A 20,530-nucleotide genomic window follows, 5' to 3' on the forward strand; every position below is an offset into this window, starting at 1 on the left:
GCCCTGCAAAATCACCAAAGAAGGGGCAATTCCCCTTTCTCGGTGTCCACATGAAGTGCAGCCAGGATGTTAAAGCAGAAGACAATGACACATGTTTTGCCACTATTATAAATTAACTGAATGAGATAAATGTTTGGCTGCAGGCAGACTTGCACGTTAGCACTCTGGCTGACTTGAGTTAGCTCATGGGCTTTGTGGCAAGTTGCCACTTGGGTATTTAGGTCTGCTAACACTCATCCTTACTGCTGTATGGAAGCCTTTGCCATTGAAAACTGGACAACAGATTGATTAACAGGGTTTTGCAGTACAGCAGTCAGTTTAGGACACATGAGTTCTCTACTTAGTTTTTTTCTGGGGAATCCAATTGGCATATTTTCATCAAGGCTATATTTGGGAGGCCTGAATGGTACCGAGGAAATAATCATTTACTCAGACGAAGCTTCCTCGCATAGTAGGTTTACAAGAAGCATTCCAGATTCATGTAAAACATAACAACCAGTTTGTTTTTCACAGAGGAAAACAGTTAAACATTTCTTCTACACTAGTCTTGAAATTAAAGCTCTACAGGGATTACTGTCTACAAGTGTGCCAGTTCCTGTTTTGCTACTTAGAAGTCACCATATGTTCTCCACAGCACAAAGATGCCAATCTTTAAGTCAATGCTCATTTCAGCACGGTGACAAGATACTTTATCATTGACAATGCTGATTTTTTCAAACACAGCATGACAAAACAAGCTATGAGTTTATACATGAATTACAAAAAGGGAATTTGTAGTTTCATATAGAGCTTGAAGTTTGATTTCTGTTGGCACAGACTTTCATAGCAACAAATGAACTGGTAGGGCAGTTAATCAAGATTAATATGATGCAGTTTGAAATAATTAGCACTTCCATGAAAAATAAATTGTGTTTTAAAACATTTAGGTGCTAGTTGTCTCCAAAATCTTTGTGAATGGAAAAAGATATCATCGTTTGTTAAAATTCAATTTTCTCACATGTAATTTTTGTTTGCAGCAGTCATTGTGGTTTTGTCTTCTTTTATTTTAATCTTTTGGAATTTTTTTTTTAAAATACCTCAGTTAGGATGCGTATTACAATTCTGCTGGGACCACAAAGAAACAGTTCTGTTTGAAATGTTAATGGGAAATCCTTCACACAGGAGTGTTAGGCTTGAAACCATTCTAAAGATGACAACATTTCTTTTTATCGCAGTGTTAAACTTAAAAAAAAAGATTATTACTTGATCAGCTTTTTCTGTGTTAAAATCCTTTCATTTCTTGCAGTGTGTAAAGGGCACAGAAAATTGATAACTGTGAAAGGAAATGCTGTAAAGACTGACTGACAGATCACAAAGAATCATTCAAAATGGCACTACAATGAATGATTTATTGCTTAACTGGCTCTTGACTAACAGGAAAAAATATTTCTGTAATGCTTACTCCACGTCCATGACATTTTGTTGCACATTCATGAACTCCAAATACACTAGTATTTTGGCATCGGCGATTTAAACAGATCTGCAAAACAAGACACGAAGAACAGCTTTAATACTGTGGTAGAAAATTCCAGTGCAAACAACATACTGTGTTACATCCTTATGAGAGCATTTTTCCAGTATTTAATTTGTCTATGCAGAGCCTGATTTTACTGATTTACATTGCTATGAGGGAAACCAAATAGGAGGTATATCCCTTACTATGTTTTCATAAAGCCTTCAGCTGTAGCCCCATACTCCATCCAACAATAGCTTAAAAGCAGATGTCACTTTTGACTAACATTCAGGTTCTTGCAAGTTTGAATTTCAGATGCATTTTATATCTAGGACCAGAACCTGAGCCACTGTAAAGCTCCACCGCAGTGGCCATGCACCTGTTTCTACTGACTGAAGATTTGGCCGTGAGTCTCCAAACAAATATCAATTAAAGCTGTATTACTTATGTACCACACACCCCAAAACAAGAAACACATCTTGTTTTGGGAAAGCAGATTGAAGGAAAACCTTTTTCCCCCCAGAATCTCACCTACCACTAAATAGGCTCACCCAGGCTGAATGCTGGTAGCATGCAGGAATTGGCAGCAGCTGTTGGCTGGTTTAACCGATTCAGCAGCAGCTGTGACAGGGTTAAACTTTGAGCTGTGTTAGCTGTAGCCACAGGCTGAGTGATGCTGATGATGGGACTCCATCCTTCCTGTATACTGTCAGAAGTGGAGCACCCAACATCCCCATATCTACACTGGCATGGAAATCAGCTTCCTTGCTTAAAATGTGTCCACATTTTGGAAGGCTCATTTCTGGGTGAAAAGTGTGTGTGGTAGACATGCAACTAATGTAATTTGACATGCCTCTACTTACAGCAATGGAGCTACGTTGATTTGAACTAGTGGTGATTATGGCCCAAGATGTCTATAAATTAATGTTTTAAGAGTGGATGGATTGAAAAATATGAGTCAGTGTTGATTCATCTGCTATATTTGGACAATTCCAACAATGAAGTTTCCCAAGCTGATTTTTTTTAAATGGAATATAGGTAAAATTATAATTTTACAGGAAATTACCAATCAGCATTAACCTAGGACAAAAGCTTTTACACATTCTTTGTTTTGTAATCATTATGGAGTTTTAGATAGCTAAAAGTTGGGATAAAGCAAGGTTAACAGCAGCTAATAAATAGTACCAGCCGAATTGAAAGGACTGATATAGATGATCATAATGAAAATTTATCCCTTTCAGATTGGGGAAAAAAAGATGCTAAGCCTGGAATAATGATTAGTATGTTCTGTCAACATTTGAAAACTCAGTATATATAGCTTCTGCTCCCCTGTAGTTCCATTTTAGTAGGACTAAAAGTCAGTCAAAATAATTAGCATGAAGCAGGGATTAAAGTGATGCAGGAGATGACAGGGGTCCTTAATCAGGGCAGTTACCCCCTGGGGGAAGGAAAAATGGGAAGGAAATTAGATTGGACTGGCATCAACATACATGCATGGAGAGAATATATCCTGATTACAGCAGTATTCACCATTCAGATAGTGAGCATGCACTGGCACATACAATTCTGATCATATTAAAATGGTTGCATTTCAAAAGGGGTGCCTTCATCTTAAAAAAAAAAAGAATATCTTCAGATTCAGAATCCAAAATATAAATGCACTAATATACTAAAAGTAAAACATATTATTTCTTAAATGTTAGCCTGTGTAGTTGACTGATTAGGCAGATTAGAATGATTATAACAGAATGACAGAGGTTATGTGCGTTGTTTTCTTGTAGCATAGTTGTAATTCTTCAAGACATGTTTTAAATCTGATACCAAAATGCCTAACAGATGTGTCAACAGAACTCCAAAACATTCAGATGAATTTACCCAAATGCTCTGGATCTTCCACTTTTTTCTGTCTGCCCACACCATTCCAACAGCATGGAAACCCCCTTCTCCCACAGCAGTTTGGGCTCCCTTCAACTCAATCCTTCAATGGCACAACAATCATTTTCCTTCTTACTCTCTACTCCTCTCCCTTCAGCTAAAAGCCTGAATAAGTTGCCTATAGGAAAGCTGGCCTAACCCAATGCAAGGCAATCATCAAAGCTGGCAAAATGTGAATATGTTATAATCAGGTTTGGTGACAGCAAAAAAATTAGTTAACATATTTGCTGGAAATGAAAAGCTGCTTTTCCAGGCCAAAGACACCTTCTACCTTAGCAACAGCTCCAGGTCCAGGTACAACTACATGAACAGCATTTTCTTCAAGTGAGGTACTAAAGTGTGTGTGACAACCAGCCGAACTCATTAACTTATTCTGAAGCTTGTATGTGGCTAAAAATAATTTTGAAAAAAAAACAACAGGCAATGCTATGGACTCAATGAGTTTTGTGGAACTGCCTAAATTTCACAAGCATTTCATGTTTTGCATGCCATATTCATAAACACAAAACAATTACTCTGAATGGGCATTCAAGAAGTAACTGAAACTCATGGTAAGTCAGTTTTTTGGCTTAAGTATCAAAGCCTATTAATTTGTGTAAACAACAAACCCTAAATTAAACCAACATACAAACCAAACTATAAACCTAACCTCTGGTTTTAGATTTCACAAATAAATATGTTTCACAAACCAGATTTTAAGTAGCTGGCCTTTATGTCTGTTCCTAAAATTATTTTCCAGGAAGTATCAGTTTTACTTGGATAATAAGTACTTGAGTGCACTCAGAGATCATTTATGTCTACATGACTGACACTGTATCTGCAAAACTATATGTTCAGAAAGAGGCCAAATGAACGAGGGGGTAAAATGTGGCTCAGTATGAGTATGAAAGATGGTGAGAAACAAACGTAATTCTTTGTACAAACCAAAATCAGCTCTTGGCTTAGAATACAGAACTTTGCAACACCGCTTTTGTACACTGAGAATCTGGCTGCTTGGGAATATTTCTGAATCTTACCTTTCCATCTTCACACTTGGTGCCTGCCAGCACGAGACCAGGATCAGGCATATCATCCCCCAAGTACACATGAGTACCACGACACAGAATCTTGCCTCCTTCCTGCAGTGGGATATTTGTTTCTATGGAAACAGCATTGGTACCGATTACAGGTCGATTTGCTCCTCCTTGACACTGGATTTTTCCACATTTGGCATCTCTGGATGGGAAAAAAAGATTTAAACAATTTTAAAAGGATCCAAAAACTGGCTTGCCTGATAACAGCCATTCTTCTGAGGGCAAAGTGAGGTCTTACCTCGGTTCACATTTAGCAAAGGAACTTTTGGAGTCCTTGCCACAGTTGCCATAAGGATCACCTGCCGAATTGACTCTCTCAAAGCAGATGCCTGGGGCTGGTTTAGCACCTGTAACACAAACAGATCAGTACTGTAATCTGATGCAAGGTGTCTAATAATTTTCTTTGAGCTCCACTGATGTTTTAGTTATATGTAAGATGTGACCTGCATACTGATGAAACACTTTCCAACAGTTGTGTTTGTTTAGCATGCTAATTGAGCAACCTGAGTGCATGGGTTTTCCATAGTTACTGGTCTCGCTTGGTAAGGCTAATTGATAAACATTACAGGCTTAATTCTCTTGAGATTTTGAGCTGGTGTCCCTCTCATATATCCTCTTAGGAAATGAGAATTTCATCAAGTGCCAAACCTAGTTTAGCTAAGAGAGGTAATGAATAATCTTTCCATCAGCTCCTCTCCCTTCAGAATAGCTCACCTGATAGCAAGAACCAAGGAGCTGAAGAGGTAAAGAAGAGAGGTAGGAGAAAGAGGAAGGGAGTTTCAAATGCAATTTTGGAAAATTCGAAATGACAGGAAAAACTGGATTAAGATGGTACTTATGCTGTTGTGAACTGGTTGAGCTAGGAGGCTGTCTATGACAGTATGCAGCACTTAGTGATTCTTAACCAGGGTGCCCTGGCATCTTGCGGTGCCTTGATATCGTTTCAGGGGTACTGTGGGGTGTCATGCAATGTTAGCAAATATGTACAAATATGATTCAGAAGATACATTTCAGAGATTTCAAATAGGAATCCATAGTATTAAAACATTCTCAGCTATTGCAGTCTGAGCTTTTGCAACAGAAGAATTGCTCTATTATTTTTCTGTAGTCACACAAATCAAGTGAAAACCAAGAACTGGCATTTTCTGAGGGGTGCCTTGAGTCTATCAAGAGATGCCTTGAATGTAAGCAGGGTGAGAACCACTGACCTAGATCTGGAAGATCTATGCAAACCTTTTTATAGAGAAAAATCCCAACGTGACATCTTCACTGGTGGTAGCAATAATAGGACTGCTTGTCCAGACAAGGCTCTCATTCATAGATTTTAAGACCAGAGAGGACCACAAGATCATCTAGTTCAGTGTTTCTCAACCTTTTTAGACTCAAGGCATCTCTTGGAAAATGCCAGCTCTTGGTTTTCACTTATTTTTGACTATAGAAAATTAGCAATTCTTCCGTTGCAAAGAACTTAGAAATACCACAACAGGTCAGGATGTCTCTATCACTACGAATATCTATTTGAAATCTCTGAGTTTATCTTGTGTATCAAGTTTGCACACCTAACTGTGCTAACATTGTGTGGCACCCCTGAACGGCTCTCAAAGCAACTATAGTACCCTGTCCGACTTCCTGTCTATCAGACCTTAGAATTTCATCCAGTTACTCCTATACTGGGCCCAAAAACTTGCTGATGAAAAGGTATCTTTCAGAAAAGCATCTGAGTCTTCCTTTGAAAACTTCAAGGGATGGCGAATACACCATACCTCTTGATGGTTTGTTTCAATTATTAATTACTCTGATTGTTAAAACATCATATCTTTTCTCTCATTTGCATCGGCCTGGCTTTCACTTCCAGCCAGCTGTTTTTATTATGCCTTTCTCTGAGAAGTTAAAAAGCTCTTTATTGCTTTATAGTTTCCTCCAATGGAGACACCTGATCACCAAAATCAAGTCACTGCCAGTGTGTTTCAAGTACAACTATACATAGGCATGCTCTGTGCAAGGTTAGATGGCACAATGGTTAAAATTTAAACAGATGCGTGAAGAGCTGTCTACATTACCACACTTACCATTGATACCACTGATTGAGTTGCACTAGTGGGTAATTTTTCAAAATAAAGTCCCTCATGTACGATGCAAACAACAAATGTTGGACTTATGTCAAGATCAGCAAAACAAAGCATCAAAATAAAATGATCTGAAAGCCTGCAGGCTGAGAATACTACTAGTTTAGCACATTATGCTTCTGATCCTTAACAATAGGAGCAGAATATCTCATATAGCATTAAAATTGTCAAATGTTTTGAGCTATTTCCAATCGTGTGCGTTTGCATGCACACAGTACATTATTTGTTCAAATCATCATGATGCTTCCATTAAAAACCTTAACAAGAGAAAGAAGGCTTTAGGAAGGTTCATATTCTTGAAGAATAAAGTGTAAATTAAAAAGCATTACAGTTTGTATGGATGTTTTCACTAAAAAAAGGAAAGATTAAAGCCTCAATTACTTATCTACATTTCACAGAAGCTTCACTAAGATTATCCTTCACTGAGCAGTAAACTACTAATATTATGGACAACACGTTACATCTTTGAGAGCTGTTTAAAGATGGCTGCCCCTTTTCCTTCTTACTTTTCACATGTTGAGACCCAGAAAGTAGGGCAGAGAGGGAACAAAATATGAGCTGGTGGCTCCCTGGAGGGAGGGACAAGAGCCTGAAATTCTTTGAACAATTACTATCAGGCTTGCTGAGTAGAGGATGTTTCTCAAATCTGGGACTATTAAAAAGCACTCTCATAGGATCCTTTCACTTTTTCATTAAACCACAAGCAATAATCATAAATCAACTGAAACATCTAGAAAAAGGTGCTGTTCAGAAGAAAGAAAAAATGGAGATTTTATTTTCTGTGTGAAGTTTTGTCTGTGACTTCCAGTGCAAGAGCAGTAGCTATTCAGTCTCAGAAAAGTCTTAAAATGTGCACAAGCTAAGACTTTCTTTGAGTAAAGAGGTTGTATAGGAAATAACGAGTGATAAGCTCAGAGACCAGGTAAACCCAACTGCTTTTCCTCCTAGATCTACAAAGACCTATTTATTTAGCCCCAGCTTTCTACCTGACCTGAGGAATACAGAACACAATAGATCTCGTGCAATTACTCTTAGTCTCTTTTTTCTCTTCTGAGAAATCTTCCAGGGAGAATCATTCAAATAATATGTTACATTAATACAGTAACTGAATGCTCCCTTTGAGGCTGTATCAAGGTAATGCTTCATTCCAGCAGCTCAGGATGTTATATGAACATTGGCAAAACAAAAGTACCCCTTGCAATCATCTGCCTGGACTGTATCAAGATCAGCGTTATGCAATGTATGCTACTCAGATAAGGAGCTGGATGAAAAACTAGTGTGCTCCAGGAGTATATGTTTTTGTCCCACTTGATTTTCCCATTTCCCCCTGAGAGTAGGATGCCAACCTTTCTTTTTTGAAGGTGGACACAGCCAAGATGTTACAGATGAGAAAAGCGGGCTTGCAGAAAGGGGAGCACATCTGTAATGGTCTCTTCTAGTCCAAGAGGGATGTTTAATTCCAACTCATGTTCCCTGACAAGGGAACAGACCTAGTAAATGACAAAAAGTACTTCCCTGCTAGGCTCTGACCACACTGCATAGAACAACACCCGACTCCCAGTGATCATCTGTGGTCTGGAAATCAAAGCTTCACTCTAATTTCTGCCTCATCAAAAACACAGTGAGCTATGGGGCTTGGGAGTCAGATGGTTGCAGCTTCCACCAACTAGTCTTTTACAAGGTTTGGATTGTATTATAACTGAAAAATCTATAAACAGATATGGGAAATGAACAGATGGATTTACCAAGTTAAAAGAAAGATTTAAAAGGATGCTTAAGGAAGAGAATTGCCGTGTTGTGTTTCTTGAGGAAATCCATTTATCATAATTTCAGCAACAGACTGAAGCAGAAAGCACTTTCTCAATTTTGCTTCCTCAAGAGGCAGAGACAAAATGATTTGTGAAAGATTTCCAGTGACTATTAAGCTCCTTGAACTGGATGAGCAGAGCTTATTTCACTTTGCTTTTGATAATTATGGTGGTGTGACCCTATAATTAAGGTCCTGTCAGCCTTTCCATTCTGAACCTCTTTTAAGAAATTAAATCAGCTGTTTGAAATCACATCATGTTAAAACATGCCACTGAAGTCGTCAGCCTCGATACATTTATTTCAGATCTGTAAACGGATAAACTCATTTCTTTGGTTATAACATAGGAACAAATAGAGGCTATATGGTTTCAGATGCTGCTATGACCTGCTTCAGAAAAGACCTTAGTAGTAATTCAGAAGGAGGAGAAAGATTAATACCTGGGGAAAGAAAGATTTCTGACAGATGTGGAGGTTACAAACACAAAGAAACACTACAGCAGAGTATTTAACCATGTTAGTCTGAAGTCAAGTATAAGGCAGGGCAGAGTGACACCTTAAGACATAAGCTTTTGTAGGTGACAGCCTATTTCATTACATGCTATGAAGGAACTTGCAGAGGGCAGGAGCTATATGCTTAAATGTAAGAGGCGTGAAGGAGAAGACAGATATTTGGGTTTGGTGCCCAACGTTGTCACAGACTTTCTGGGAAGTCAAATCTTTGGCACACTGGAAGTCAAACCACAGGCAAATCATTTAATCTCTTTGGGCATGTCTACGCAGGATGTTTACTGAACAGTTGACTGATTAGCTGAGCAATAAATGTCTCAATGTCTACACGTGTGCCCATATTAGGGCACACAAAGCGAACATACTCTGCAGCAGGGTAGTACTTGTATTTTATTACAAGTCAAATACAAAGAGTATTTTCATGTGCAACAGTGCACGTGTAGATGCTGCCCCTGCTGGCTGGGGGCATAGGGTGCTTCAGTGCAGCTCTAGCTAGCAGGCAGCCCCTATGCTGAAGCACCCTTGTACCCCAACCAGCTACCCTGCAGCATGTGGAGCCCGACTGGAGCAGCCTGGGCTGGCAAAGGACCTGGGGTGGTCAGCCTGCCAGCCCGGGCTGCTCCGACCAGGTTCCACGTGCTACGTGTGAATAAACTCCAAAGCAGTATGCACTGGAGTTTTTTGTTCCCAGGCACATGTTCAAACAGCATGCCCAGAAGCAAAAACCTCTGGAGCAATAAGCTCTTAAGTTTATTTGTGTACATTAATTGCTCATGTAGGTGTGCTCTTTGCGTCTTAGCTCCTGGTCAGTAAAATGGGAAAAATACTTCTCATGAAGGGGAGACCTGATACTCAGACACTACACTAATCACCACTTATACAGGAGTCTGTTCTAAGGGCAAGGAGACAGTCCTGGTGGGCATATGTTTTGCATTTTAAAGTCTTGATTCGCCATCCTTTTAAATTCACTCTTTACTGCTTTGGCAGTGCAAAGCAAACTTTCTAACCTTCTTTATTGTACAGAATACCCTAGTGGCAGAAGCTGGTCTGGTGCCTGTACCACTGGTTACTAACCCTAGCCCTAATTCAGAGACTCTCTCCTGTCAGAGAGGTTCCTGTTGACAGTCTGTAAAGGATAAAGGAATGTTGCTCTGTTTTGCACAGATTAATTTTCTGGTTCTCCCTGGGATCCCTCTCTCTGCTGGTTCTGCTGGGATCCTGGAAGATCAGGCTTAATGCTACCTAAAACTATAATAGTCAGGTTTATTGTGATCTTGTGCATAGAAAGGTCATTTGCATTTGCCATTGTATAGTTAGAGCAGGGGCAATCGTTAGTATCAAGGCCCCCCACCTCAGGAAATGCCAGCTCTGAACTTTCACTCATGCTTTACTATGGAAAATTAATAGAGCAATTCTCTGCCAAAGAACTGAGAGAGGCTACAGCAAGTCAGAATGTTTCTATGATGTGGATTCCTACTTGAAATATCTGGGTTTATCTTATGATTCATACATAGATGCTTGCATACCTAACGGTGCAGCACCCCATGACACTTTTAGAAGGATTTTGTGGCATCCGAATTGAGAATCACGGAGTTAGAGGCTAAATATTTTAAAAACTCTGTTTAACTATGATCCCATGTAAACTGGCTGACTAATAGTTTGGTCAGCCAGTTTAGATGGGGGCAGCCTGTGTTATCAGATCCTTGCTTACTGTGATTTACTACTGAATTTGTTTCTATTTTTTAATTCCTAAAAGTTCCAGTGTTGAGAAGGAGCTACTTATGGTAAACAGACATTGCAATCTTCTACCCAGTCACCCGTGTAAGAGCAAACTCCACTCTTCTATGATGAAGGCCTTTCCTAAACCCTCATTTGAGCCTGGAAAAGCTTTAGAAGTAGATGAGTACTTCAGTTTGTCCCCAAATAACCAAGTGTCAGGAAGTCCTCATGAAGAATAAATCTTTGACCAGCACTTTTATTTCATATCAATGTTGATTTAGCTCAAAAAACACTCCCTCATCCTTGAAACTGCAGTAGTGTAACACAGACAGACTCTGACCAAATATAAAGTCAGATACCTGAGAAGACCAGCTTGGCTTAGCAGGGAACTCTTCAGTGAGCTAAAACACAAAAGGAAGCTTACATGAAGTGGAAACTTGTACAAATGACTAGGGAAAAGTATAAGAGTATTGCTTGGGCATGCACAACTGGAGTTGCAGCTACCAAGGGACATAGAGGGTTTCTACAAGTATGTTAGCAACAAGAGGAGGATCAGGAAAAGTGTGTCCCCCTTACTGAATGGGGGAGGCAACCCTGTGACAGATGATGCAGAAAAGGCTGAAGTATTCAATGCCTTTTTCACCTCAGACTTCACAGGTAAGATCAGGTACCAGGCTACTGTACCAGGCAGCACAGATTGGGGAGGAGGTGAGCAGTCAACAGTAGCAAAAAATAAAGCCCAGGGACTATTTAGAAAAGTTGGATGTGTACAAGTCCATGAGGCCATACAAAATGCACCCAAGGGTGCTAAAGGAGTTGGCCAATATGATTACAGAACCACTGGCCATTATCTTTGAAAACTCACGGTGATTGGGAGAGATCATGGATTGCTCGAAAAGGACAAATATAGTGCCCATTTTTACAGAAGGGAGGGAGAAGGATCCAGGGAACTACAGACCAGTCAGCCTCAGTCCCTGGAAAGATCATGGAGTAGGTCCCCAGGGAATCCATTTCTAAGCACTTGGAGTAGAAGGAGGGGTGCCTATACATGTGCAGAGGCAGCTCCAACAGGTTGTAATTACAATGTGTCAGAGAAGACTTGATTAATTGAGCCTGCTCTGATGGTAATTACTGTGCTCCAGCAGACTTCAGTGTCATGTGTATCAGGGTCCCTGCACTGAAATATTGCGGTGAGAGTGCTTTAACTAAAGCTGGTTCAATGAGCTGTAGTTGAAGTACCACTGTCGCCATTTTTCAGCACGGGGACACTGATATACATGATGCTCTGGGCACTTTAATTAGAGCAGCTCTCAGAGCCACTCTGAAGTGCCCCTTCCCCGTCACCTCCCGGAGCATATCTACAAATGCCAAAGGTGCTTAGGAACAGTCAGCACAGATTCACCAAGGTCAAATCATGCCTGACCAACCTGCCTGCCTTCTATGATGAGATGACTGGCTCTCTCATCAGGAGGGTAGTAAAAGCATTGGAACAAGTTACCCAGAGACATGGTGGAATCTCCATCCTTGGAGGTTTTTCAGACCCGACTAGACAAAGCCTTGGCTGGGATGATCTAGTTGGGGATGGTCCTGCTTTGAGCAGGGGGTTGAACTACATAACTTCCTGAGGTCCCTTCTAACCCTAATTTTTTATGATTCTATCTCAACTTGACTATACACAGAGGCATACATGCATGCACTCACCTGCTTTCCCCTTCCCTATCTTCCAAGATTCATTTGCCTGTCACTGTAGAAAATGCCAGCAGTCTAAAAGTAAACATTACCCCCACTCCTAGGAAATCAATAATTTGTGTCTTTTCAATTGTATCTGCATATCTAGCTGTCTTCTGAAAATGCCAATAAAACAGCAGGCATATATAACTGCGTTACTATTGATATATCCTTCAGTCATATTAACTATCAATAGGTCAGATCAACAGCAAGATGACTTTTTTGAACAGGACATGTAAAAAACAAAAGTTTCAAACACAGCATTTCCTCCTTTTAGAATAAAAAAAAATGGCACATATACCAGACTGAAACAGGGGGCAAATCTTTGGATTTTTGCAGCAGAATGGATTTTTGCCTGGGCTTTAAAAATGAGAATACACTATAATGTTTAAAGACTATCTTCACAGTGTTCTCTTTAACTCCACCTGCAACTACCTTTCTGGTCTTGTTTGAAGGTGTAGTGAAATGCACAATAGCTATTTTGCAAGAGGTCTTGGTTTAATGCCACCCTTAAGACTCCAATTAGGAAGACCTTTGCACACCATAGAAATGAGGTGCAGCTTTTCACTGAAGACAGGATTCCTGCTATAGATCACGTGTCTGGCTCTGTGGATTTTAATTAAGGTACTTCTGATTTACACTTGTGTCAGCGAGTTCAGAATTAGGGGTTGGTTACATGTCTATCAAACTGTCTTTAGGATTGTCTGAAAATAAGATAAAGAACTGTTCTGTATCCCTTTAACACGATTGCAGTAGAATTAGTACCCTTAATGTAGCAGCAGCAGCAGCAGCAGCAGCAGCAGCAACCAATACAACTGCACAAATACAGAAGGGCTAGATGAGTGTTACCAGCACCATAAAAACTTTACATCAGTGCTTTCTCATGTGTCCATTTCTGGCTGCTGCAGGACTCATAGTCATTTTTATCATGCAAACATGGGGGGAGGGAGGGGGCTTGTTATTGGGACTAGTCTGAAGACAAATGAAGTTATTCTGGCTAAACTTTTCATGTCCATTTTGGACCCTGTACTCACACCAAAGACCACTGAACACTTTTCAAATAATCTAACTGGTAGCTCATGGCAGATTAACTTTGTATTAGAGCACATACTGGGCAGCACCTTACTGGTGACAGGGGAAGAACTAGCCTGGAGCACTGGGGCTTCCAGAGGAAGCTCCTACTCAGGAAATGAAGCTGGCAATACAGGCCTGGCCATTCAGCCAGCTGACCTTTAGCTGATTTATCTGTGTGACAGGAATTATTGACAGTTCAACTCAGTAACTTCCCATGGCACAGGAAACTGTTTTACAAAGAGTTTTTGTCATTGTATAAGAAAAGGCTTCCCTGTATCCATGGGATTAAAAGTCCCAGTATCACTAACAGAGGATGTCATAACCAGGGATCCTGGTTTTCCCTGATAAAAATGTGCAAATTCTCTGATAAACCCCCCCAAATACATTATTAAAATGAATGCTGCCCACCACAGCCCCTTAACCCTGCTAGTGCCGCTCTCTCCTTGCCCACAGCCCTCCTCCCAGCCCTGCTGGTGCCCCTCACTCCCTTCCCACAGCCCCCCAGCCCTGCTCTTGCCCCTCACTCCCCCCACAACTCCCCCATCCCTGCTCTTGCCCCTCATCCCCCACCCACAGCTCCTGCTCCCCCAGCCCTTCCAGAGGGGACTCCCAACTGCCAGGGCTACAGGGCCAGGGACTTGGCTGGTTGCTGCAAGACAGCGGAGCCTGCCTCCCCCCGTGCCGCTGTTTGCCTGCTGCGGGCTTGGGTGGAGGGGGCTGCTCTCCGCCGCAGTGTGCACTCCCAGAGTGCAGGGGGATCCGTGCCCCCCACATCTGTGCATGGGCAGGGGTTGTGCACTGCTGGCTGCAGGCTCCCACCTTGCTGCCCTCCCCCAGGGCCTCATCTTGGCTTGTGTGACCCGGTGCTGCAAAGACCAGCAGAGCCATGCAGGAAGCTGCCTGTCGCTGCGAACTCCATGCTGCCCTGGCAAGGCGTACCCTGTCTGTGTGCCTGCAGCGGGGGTGGCACCATGGGGTTGCATACAGGTGACACAGGCAGTGTGGAGTTGGCAGCAGCAAGCAGCTTCCTGTGCGGCTCCGCTGTTCCCTGCAGCACCGGGTCGCACATGCTGGGCTGCGGAGGCCCTGGGGCATGGCAGCATGGTGGGGAGCACAAGCTTGAAGTGGGCAGTGCACAGCCCCTGCACCACACACAGATCTGGGGGTCATGGGTCACCCCCCCCAGGAGTGTACACAGTGACAGGGAGCTTGCCCTGCCCCCTGGATGAACTGCCCTGCAGCTGTGCACTGTGGCCCTGAGCCCCAAGCCCCAAGCACTGCCCAGCTGGGCAGCAGTCCCAGCCCCAGCCCTGCTCAATTCCCTCCCTATCAGGGTCTCAACCCTCCCACCCCCCCGCCAACTTACCTGCAGGAGCTGCTCTCCAGGCACCCCATGCCTAGAGAGCAGCCTGCTGACAGCCTGCAGAGGGCTTGTCACAAAACTGCAAAATCCACAGGTTTCTCTGGTAAAATGAGAAATCTGCATTTGCCTCCAGTAGGTCTCAAAGTGCTTTACAAATGAGGTCACTATCATTCCCATTTTACAGATGGGGAAACCTGGGAATAGAGAAGTGCAGTGACTTTCTTTGTCCTCACTTTGCTTTCCTGGGTTTGGGGTGGAATAATACTGTGGTGGGTATTAAGCCCTGGAGTAAGTCACCAGGATTAGAGTCTTGTAAAGCGTGGGTCAGGATTTGGAGCCCAGTCCCTGTTGTGGATGTAGCAGTTCTTGTGTCGTAGCCCAGTTGGGTAGCTAAGCCTATCTGCAGTTCAGGCCCAGGAAGCAGGATAGGTCTGGCTCCCCTTCTCTTGAGTTCTTTTGCAGTGTTTTCCCCAACTGGAGCTCTGGGATTTGGGACTAGGAATTTTGGGATGTGGTCCCCCGGCATCTGTACCGCAGGTATCCAAAGGCCTTTGCAAACAAGGTTAGACCCTCTAAGGAACAGCCAGAATCAGAAGGGGGCAGTGAGGGAGAAGAGAAGCACGAGACCAAGATAGAAATGGCAGAAGAGAGATATAGAGATGGGGGGAATGAAATTTCTGTAACTGAGGGAGTGCAAGAGGAAATAGGAGATGAAACAGAAGAGGTGGGAACTGCAAAAAGCTCAGACATGTAAGTGGGGGAGAAGAAGGAGGAAGAAACCCCATAGGCACCAGGAGTGGAGATGGAGCAAGAAAAAGAGCCAGGGAGACAGGTGGAGGAAAGGAAGAAGACACAGGGGCTGAAAACCAGGAAAAAGAAACCTGATAAAGATGGTGGTTGGCCAGAGTCACAGCCAGAAAGCAGCTTCTCATTGCTAATGCCCCTGGGCCCCAGCCCAGAGTGGAGAGCGAATAGTGGGAACTGCCTTTCCTGAATGTGAAAGCAGTCAAGCAGCTTGCAAAGGCAACTGGAAAGTAGCAAGTGAGTGGAGGGACAGAGTCAACCACAAACAGCAGCAGTAATCGAGAAGCCGTAAAGAGACAGACACACTCTTTTTACAACAAGCAAAATATAACTAATGATAACATCAGTCAATGTCAGGAGTGTTTTAACAGGAAAAAGATGGGAACATATTGAACCAGTGTTGAAACAAGTAAATGCAAAAAAACCATGTAAAAACAGAGCCTCTCTCTGGCCCAACGTGCAATTGTTGAGCTACTGGAAGTTCAAGGGTGGGAAGGGGTGAGGCCTGACACACAACCCTCAATAGGTGCCAGACCCCCTCTCTGCCAGATCTCTGCTCCTGGACCCTTCTTCACCTCTGCACCTACAGCCACTGCCTGCGAGGAGAGCTGTGGTTTGACACACCTGTTATATACAATTCTATCATAAATCCTTGAAAGGTCACGAGACTTGCGATTTTATTTTACAAAGTCTCCATAGTAAGCAGGCTTCTCAGTTATGGAACCTGTTTGCAGAGCTTACCTTGCCCCCAGAGGGTGATACACTGTTGTTCATGGGTCTGACATATACCATTGTAGCAATACCCATCTACTCTGTAGCATGGGTGTCCATCATGTAAATAGACGTTAGCTGGACAGTGAGGATTTGCTCCACTGCAGAACTCTGGAAGATCACAGGAATTACTTGAGTCTCTGCAAGAAATCCCTGCTGGTTTCAACTGAAGAAAGAAAAAAAGTTGCTGTAATTTAAATTCATAAAATGTATACAATGATGTATTTGATATGACATGATAACATTTTATTTCTTTGGTTCCACACCAGCTGACCATTAAGACATCATACAGACAATGATGCAGTTTACTTGGTGTACTGCATGAAGGTTCTCTGACATTTGGAAAGAGGACATAAGTCCTCTTCCAGAAGCTAGTGACTGGCTCACATTGCTCAAATCTGAGCTTAGAAGTAGTTAATTTTGTAGTGGTTTAATTATTAAACCTGGGGAAACTTTCTATTCTGAGTATGTACTGGTACTTCCTACTTATGTTTTCATTACACCAACACAGGCAAGAAGTAGACTGTCCTCCAAGACTGGTCCTGGTAAATGGTGCAAATGAGTAAAATTTGGAAGCAAGCTTTCAAAGTGCATGTGGCTTGTTCCTCTTCATCTTTCAGCCACACGCTTGCCACAGCCTGCTGAAAGGCTTTACTAGCACATACTCAAAGGCTGCTTTGTGATGTGCAAATATTAATGCATGTGGCAGGACACCAGCTGGCTTCCCCTAACAACAGTCTTCAGGATTTAATAGCAGCCTTCAACTCCCTGAAGGGCAGTTTGAAAGAGGATGGAGCTGGACTGTTCTCAGTAGTGGCAGATGACAGAACAAGGAGCAACTGTCTCAAGTTGCAGCAAGGGAAATTTGGGTTAGATATTCGGAAGAATTTTATCACTAGGAGGGTAGTAAAACACTGGAACAGGTTACCTAGAGAGGTGGTGGAAGCTCCATCCTTGGAGGTTTTCAAAACCCAGCTAGACAGACCTTTGGCTGGGATTGTCTAGTTGGGGATGGTCCTGCTCTGAGCAGGGGGTTGGACTAGATGACCCCCTGAGGTCCCTCCCAACTCTAACTTCCTATGATTCTATGTAGCTCTACTGCTGTTTATGACTCGCCATTAAACACTTTAGTTTTAATAGGACTAATATGATTATTTATCTTCGTATTTCACTTCTTCAAGAACCTCTCAGATGGGAGAGAGAAAAGATATATTAATTGCCTGTCCTAGCATGGTAGCCATGTGTTTTTGCAAAAATCTGTGTATAGGAACAAATGCAAGTGTTTTCCTCACACAAGTTGAAACAGCCACACATACTGCAGGCACAATTAAGGAGACCTGATTTAGCTCTCTGTCTTCAATGCCTCTGTTTGAAAGGTTTTTTTTTAATTGCGTACATAAAAAAGAAGTGCCCTAATGCTTAAAGATGCTAACCGATCAGCAAATTAAGAAGATTAGGACATTCTGCCCAATCAACACAATAGAGAAACCTTTCTATCAATTCACCTTGCAGTCTTCACAGCAAAGTCCATGTGCACACACCGCATCTGGTTTCAAAGTGCAGGTAGTAGCATTACAGCAACGATTTGTACATTCCTGGGCCAGAAGCAAATGAAAATGAGAAAAACTGAATTAACCCTATTGCTTTCTGTCAATAGTGGATGTCGCTCAAAGGCATGTTTTAGCTCAGCCAGAAATTATAGGCTTGAGGCAGGAAGTCCTGGATGATATCCTGTGACTTGTGTTACATAGGAGGCTATTAGACTAAATAATCATAATGGTCCTCTTCTGTCCTTAGCATATATGACTCTAAATAACTGTAGTAAAAGCAACATAGGTGTACAGAGAAATACTAGTGTTTTAAAAGGAAGAATTGTAATGGTAACAAACCGGTACATTACAAAATGTGGAACTTTGCTAAGCTTTATGAATACCTATCCTATTCTGCAGTTTCTGCAGTGCTGGGCTGACTTCTCAGCACTGGAGTCAAAGGAAATGGCAGTATAACACTGAGGAATTCTTAATACCAAATTCCTTCCCTAATTACAGGTAGAGGATGCTAATTAAGTCAATACAATTGCATTTTACTACTGATAACACTACTTGATCCTAAAGATACCTGATACAACCAAATACATTACAATAGGGGTTGGCAACATAAGGCCCATGAAGCCACTAGATTCAGCCTGCAGAGTCTCAGGGCTTTGCCTGCGCCCATATCTGCACTGGGGCTAAGCAGTGAGGAGCTTCACTGGGGCCAGGAAACTGGATGCAGTGCCTGCACTGCTGCCACTTATCTCTGTCCCCTCACCATCCCCGTCACAGCTAGAGCTGCACTTGCTCTGCAGCCAGGGAGTGCAGCTGGGGAGAGAAGTGGGAGAAGCAGTTGCAGCATGGGCGCTGCTCCCAGCTGTTATGCTGTGGCAGGAGTGCTGGAAAAGCCACCCCGCCGATGCCACCTAGCCCAGACTGGACTAGAGCTAGGTTGTTCTGGCCCATGGCTTGAAGAAGGTTGCTGGGCTCTACCTTATAAGAAAAAATTAAGTCTTACCTATCCTAATTGTTAGTTATTCTATCAAGGATACTAAAAAGATATTATAACAGTTTATGGAATGACTGAAGTCCAAAGCCTCACTGATGCAAATCAGTTAGGTGCACTAAGTCCAGAAAAATGTTACCCTGGGTGAGGCTTTGACCTAGGAACTTCTGTAAATGATACCATTAACGTTCAGCTTTAAAAAAAAAAAGTTGTTCACCAGAACTCTATATCACAAGGGACTGGTGGGCATTATAAATGAGAGATAATGATGCCACTTTATACGGCTGTGCAAAGTGCAGTGGGGTCTTATACCAGGGTATTCTGAAAAACATGAACTGCATAATGACTAACTCATACATTCCCCGTTCACACTGGTGGATCAGATTGTGGACTTTCTCTTATAAGTAGTTTTTCACAACTTTATTCTCAGTAGACTGAGCCAGTAAGAACTTTCAAAAGTAATAGATTTGCCTTTCTGAGATTATACTCATGAATTGCAAGTTAAATCAATTTCACATGAATCACAGTGCTCTAAGAGCTAACAAAAAACAGCAGCAGATAAAACTGCTTTTCAACGGTGTTGAGTCAATCTGACTTAACAAGGAATCACTAACACTGAAGTGAATACTGGAAAAATAACTAGGTTAGAATGATGTTCAGAGCCTACTGCTACTCTGCTGGCTTTTAAAGAGCCTTTCAACCAGAAGATAAGGCTACCTGGTTATATCACCATACTCACAAATATGAAAAAGAAAATGTCAGCATTTCTCTGTGTTCTCAGATATTCTGTGCTGGTATATGTAAAATTCCACACAGAAACAGGCAGGAGGAGGTCACTGTGACTATTTCTAGTAGTGCTCAAGGCAACATGCCATCCAAGTCAATATTTTTGTGCAGCTGCTGTCGTTAAAAAAAGTAACAAAAAAGCATATACAAAAGCCTGACATTTATACATTCACCCCATGAGCAACCTTGGAAAATCAGAATACAGTAGGGAGATATGAATGTTAGCCTTCTAAAGCAGCTTGGAAACGGACACAACCTAGATATATCTTGCCCTCCAGTCACATGAAGAAAGTCCCATGGAAATCAAAAGAAAACACTATGGAAACTTCAAGGACAGGATAAAGCTCAAGAACAAAGTTACTGCAGCCTTGCAAAATTTTAACGATTTGCTCAACCATTTTTTATCATAAAGAAAAGCAGCCAACCGAGTTTTGTGCCTGGGCTAGAAAATTATCACGGCTGTGTTTAAAAAAAACAAAACACAAAATTGCTAGCAAGACAGTTTGGGGCTGGGGGACAGATGGGAGTTGACAAACCCCAGCTGCTACTTTGATACACTGCTTGTTGGAGAAGATAGGAAAACGGGCATTCTTGTTTCTTAGTGTCTTTTTATGATAGCATCTCAGCCAGACATACTTCAACAAGTCCAGCATCATGCAACCGGTAGTTATTTCTGAGATACATAATGTTTTGTTATCACAAAACAATGTGTGTCCATTTCCTGCACTGTCTGAAGGGCATATGGTCTTCAACAAACCTCTTGATTTTTCTAGTGATCTTTGCGTACCTCACATATTTTCTATGA

The 20,530-nt window shown here is 42.1% G+C and overlaps 1 protein-coding gene across 1 annotated transcript in view; it reads right to left on the bottom strand.

The window, feature by feature from the left end:
• Positions 1 to 20,530, bottom strand: part of ADAM12 (ADAM metallopeptidase domain 12) — a 109,507-nt gene that overhangs the window by 19,890 nt on the left and 69,087 nt on the right. Inside the window, exons 11-15 of the mRNA XM_014521274.2 lie at positions 17,907 to 17,996; positions 16,372 to 16,567; positions 4,739 to 4,847; positions 4,444 to 4,642; positions 1,442 to 1,519 (exon numbers count right to left, since the gene is read on the bottom strand). Coding sequence (XP_014376760.1) covers positions 1,442 to 1,519; positions 4,444 to 4,642; positions 4,739 to 4,847; positions 16,372 to 16,567; positions 17,907 to 17,996 — 672 coding nt within the window. The remainder of the gene's footprint in view (positions 1 to 1,441; positions 1,520 to 4,443; positions 4,643 to 4,738; positions 4,848 to 16,371; positions 16,568 to 17,906; positions 17,997 to 20,530) is intronic.

This window comes from Alligator sinensis, unplaced genomic scaffold (assembly GCF_000455745.1).
Source record: "Alligator sinensis unplaced genomic scaffold, ASM45574v1 scaffold193_1, whole genome shotgun sequence".
Lineage (NCBI taxonomy): Eukaryota > Metazoa > Chordata > Crocodylia > Alligatoridae > Alligator > Alligator sinensis.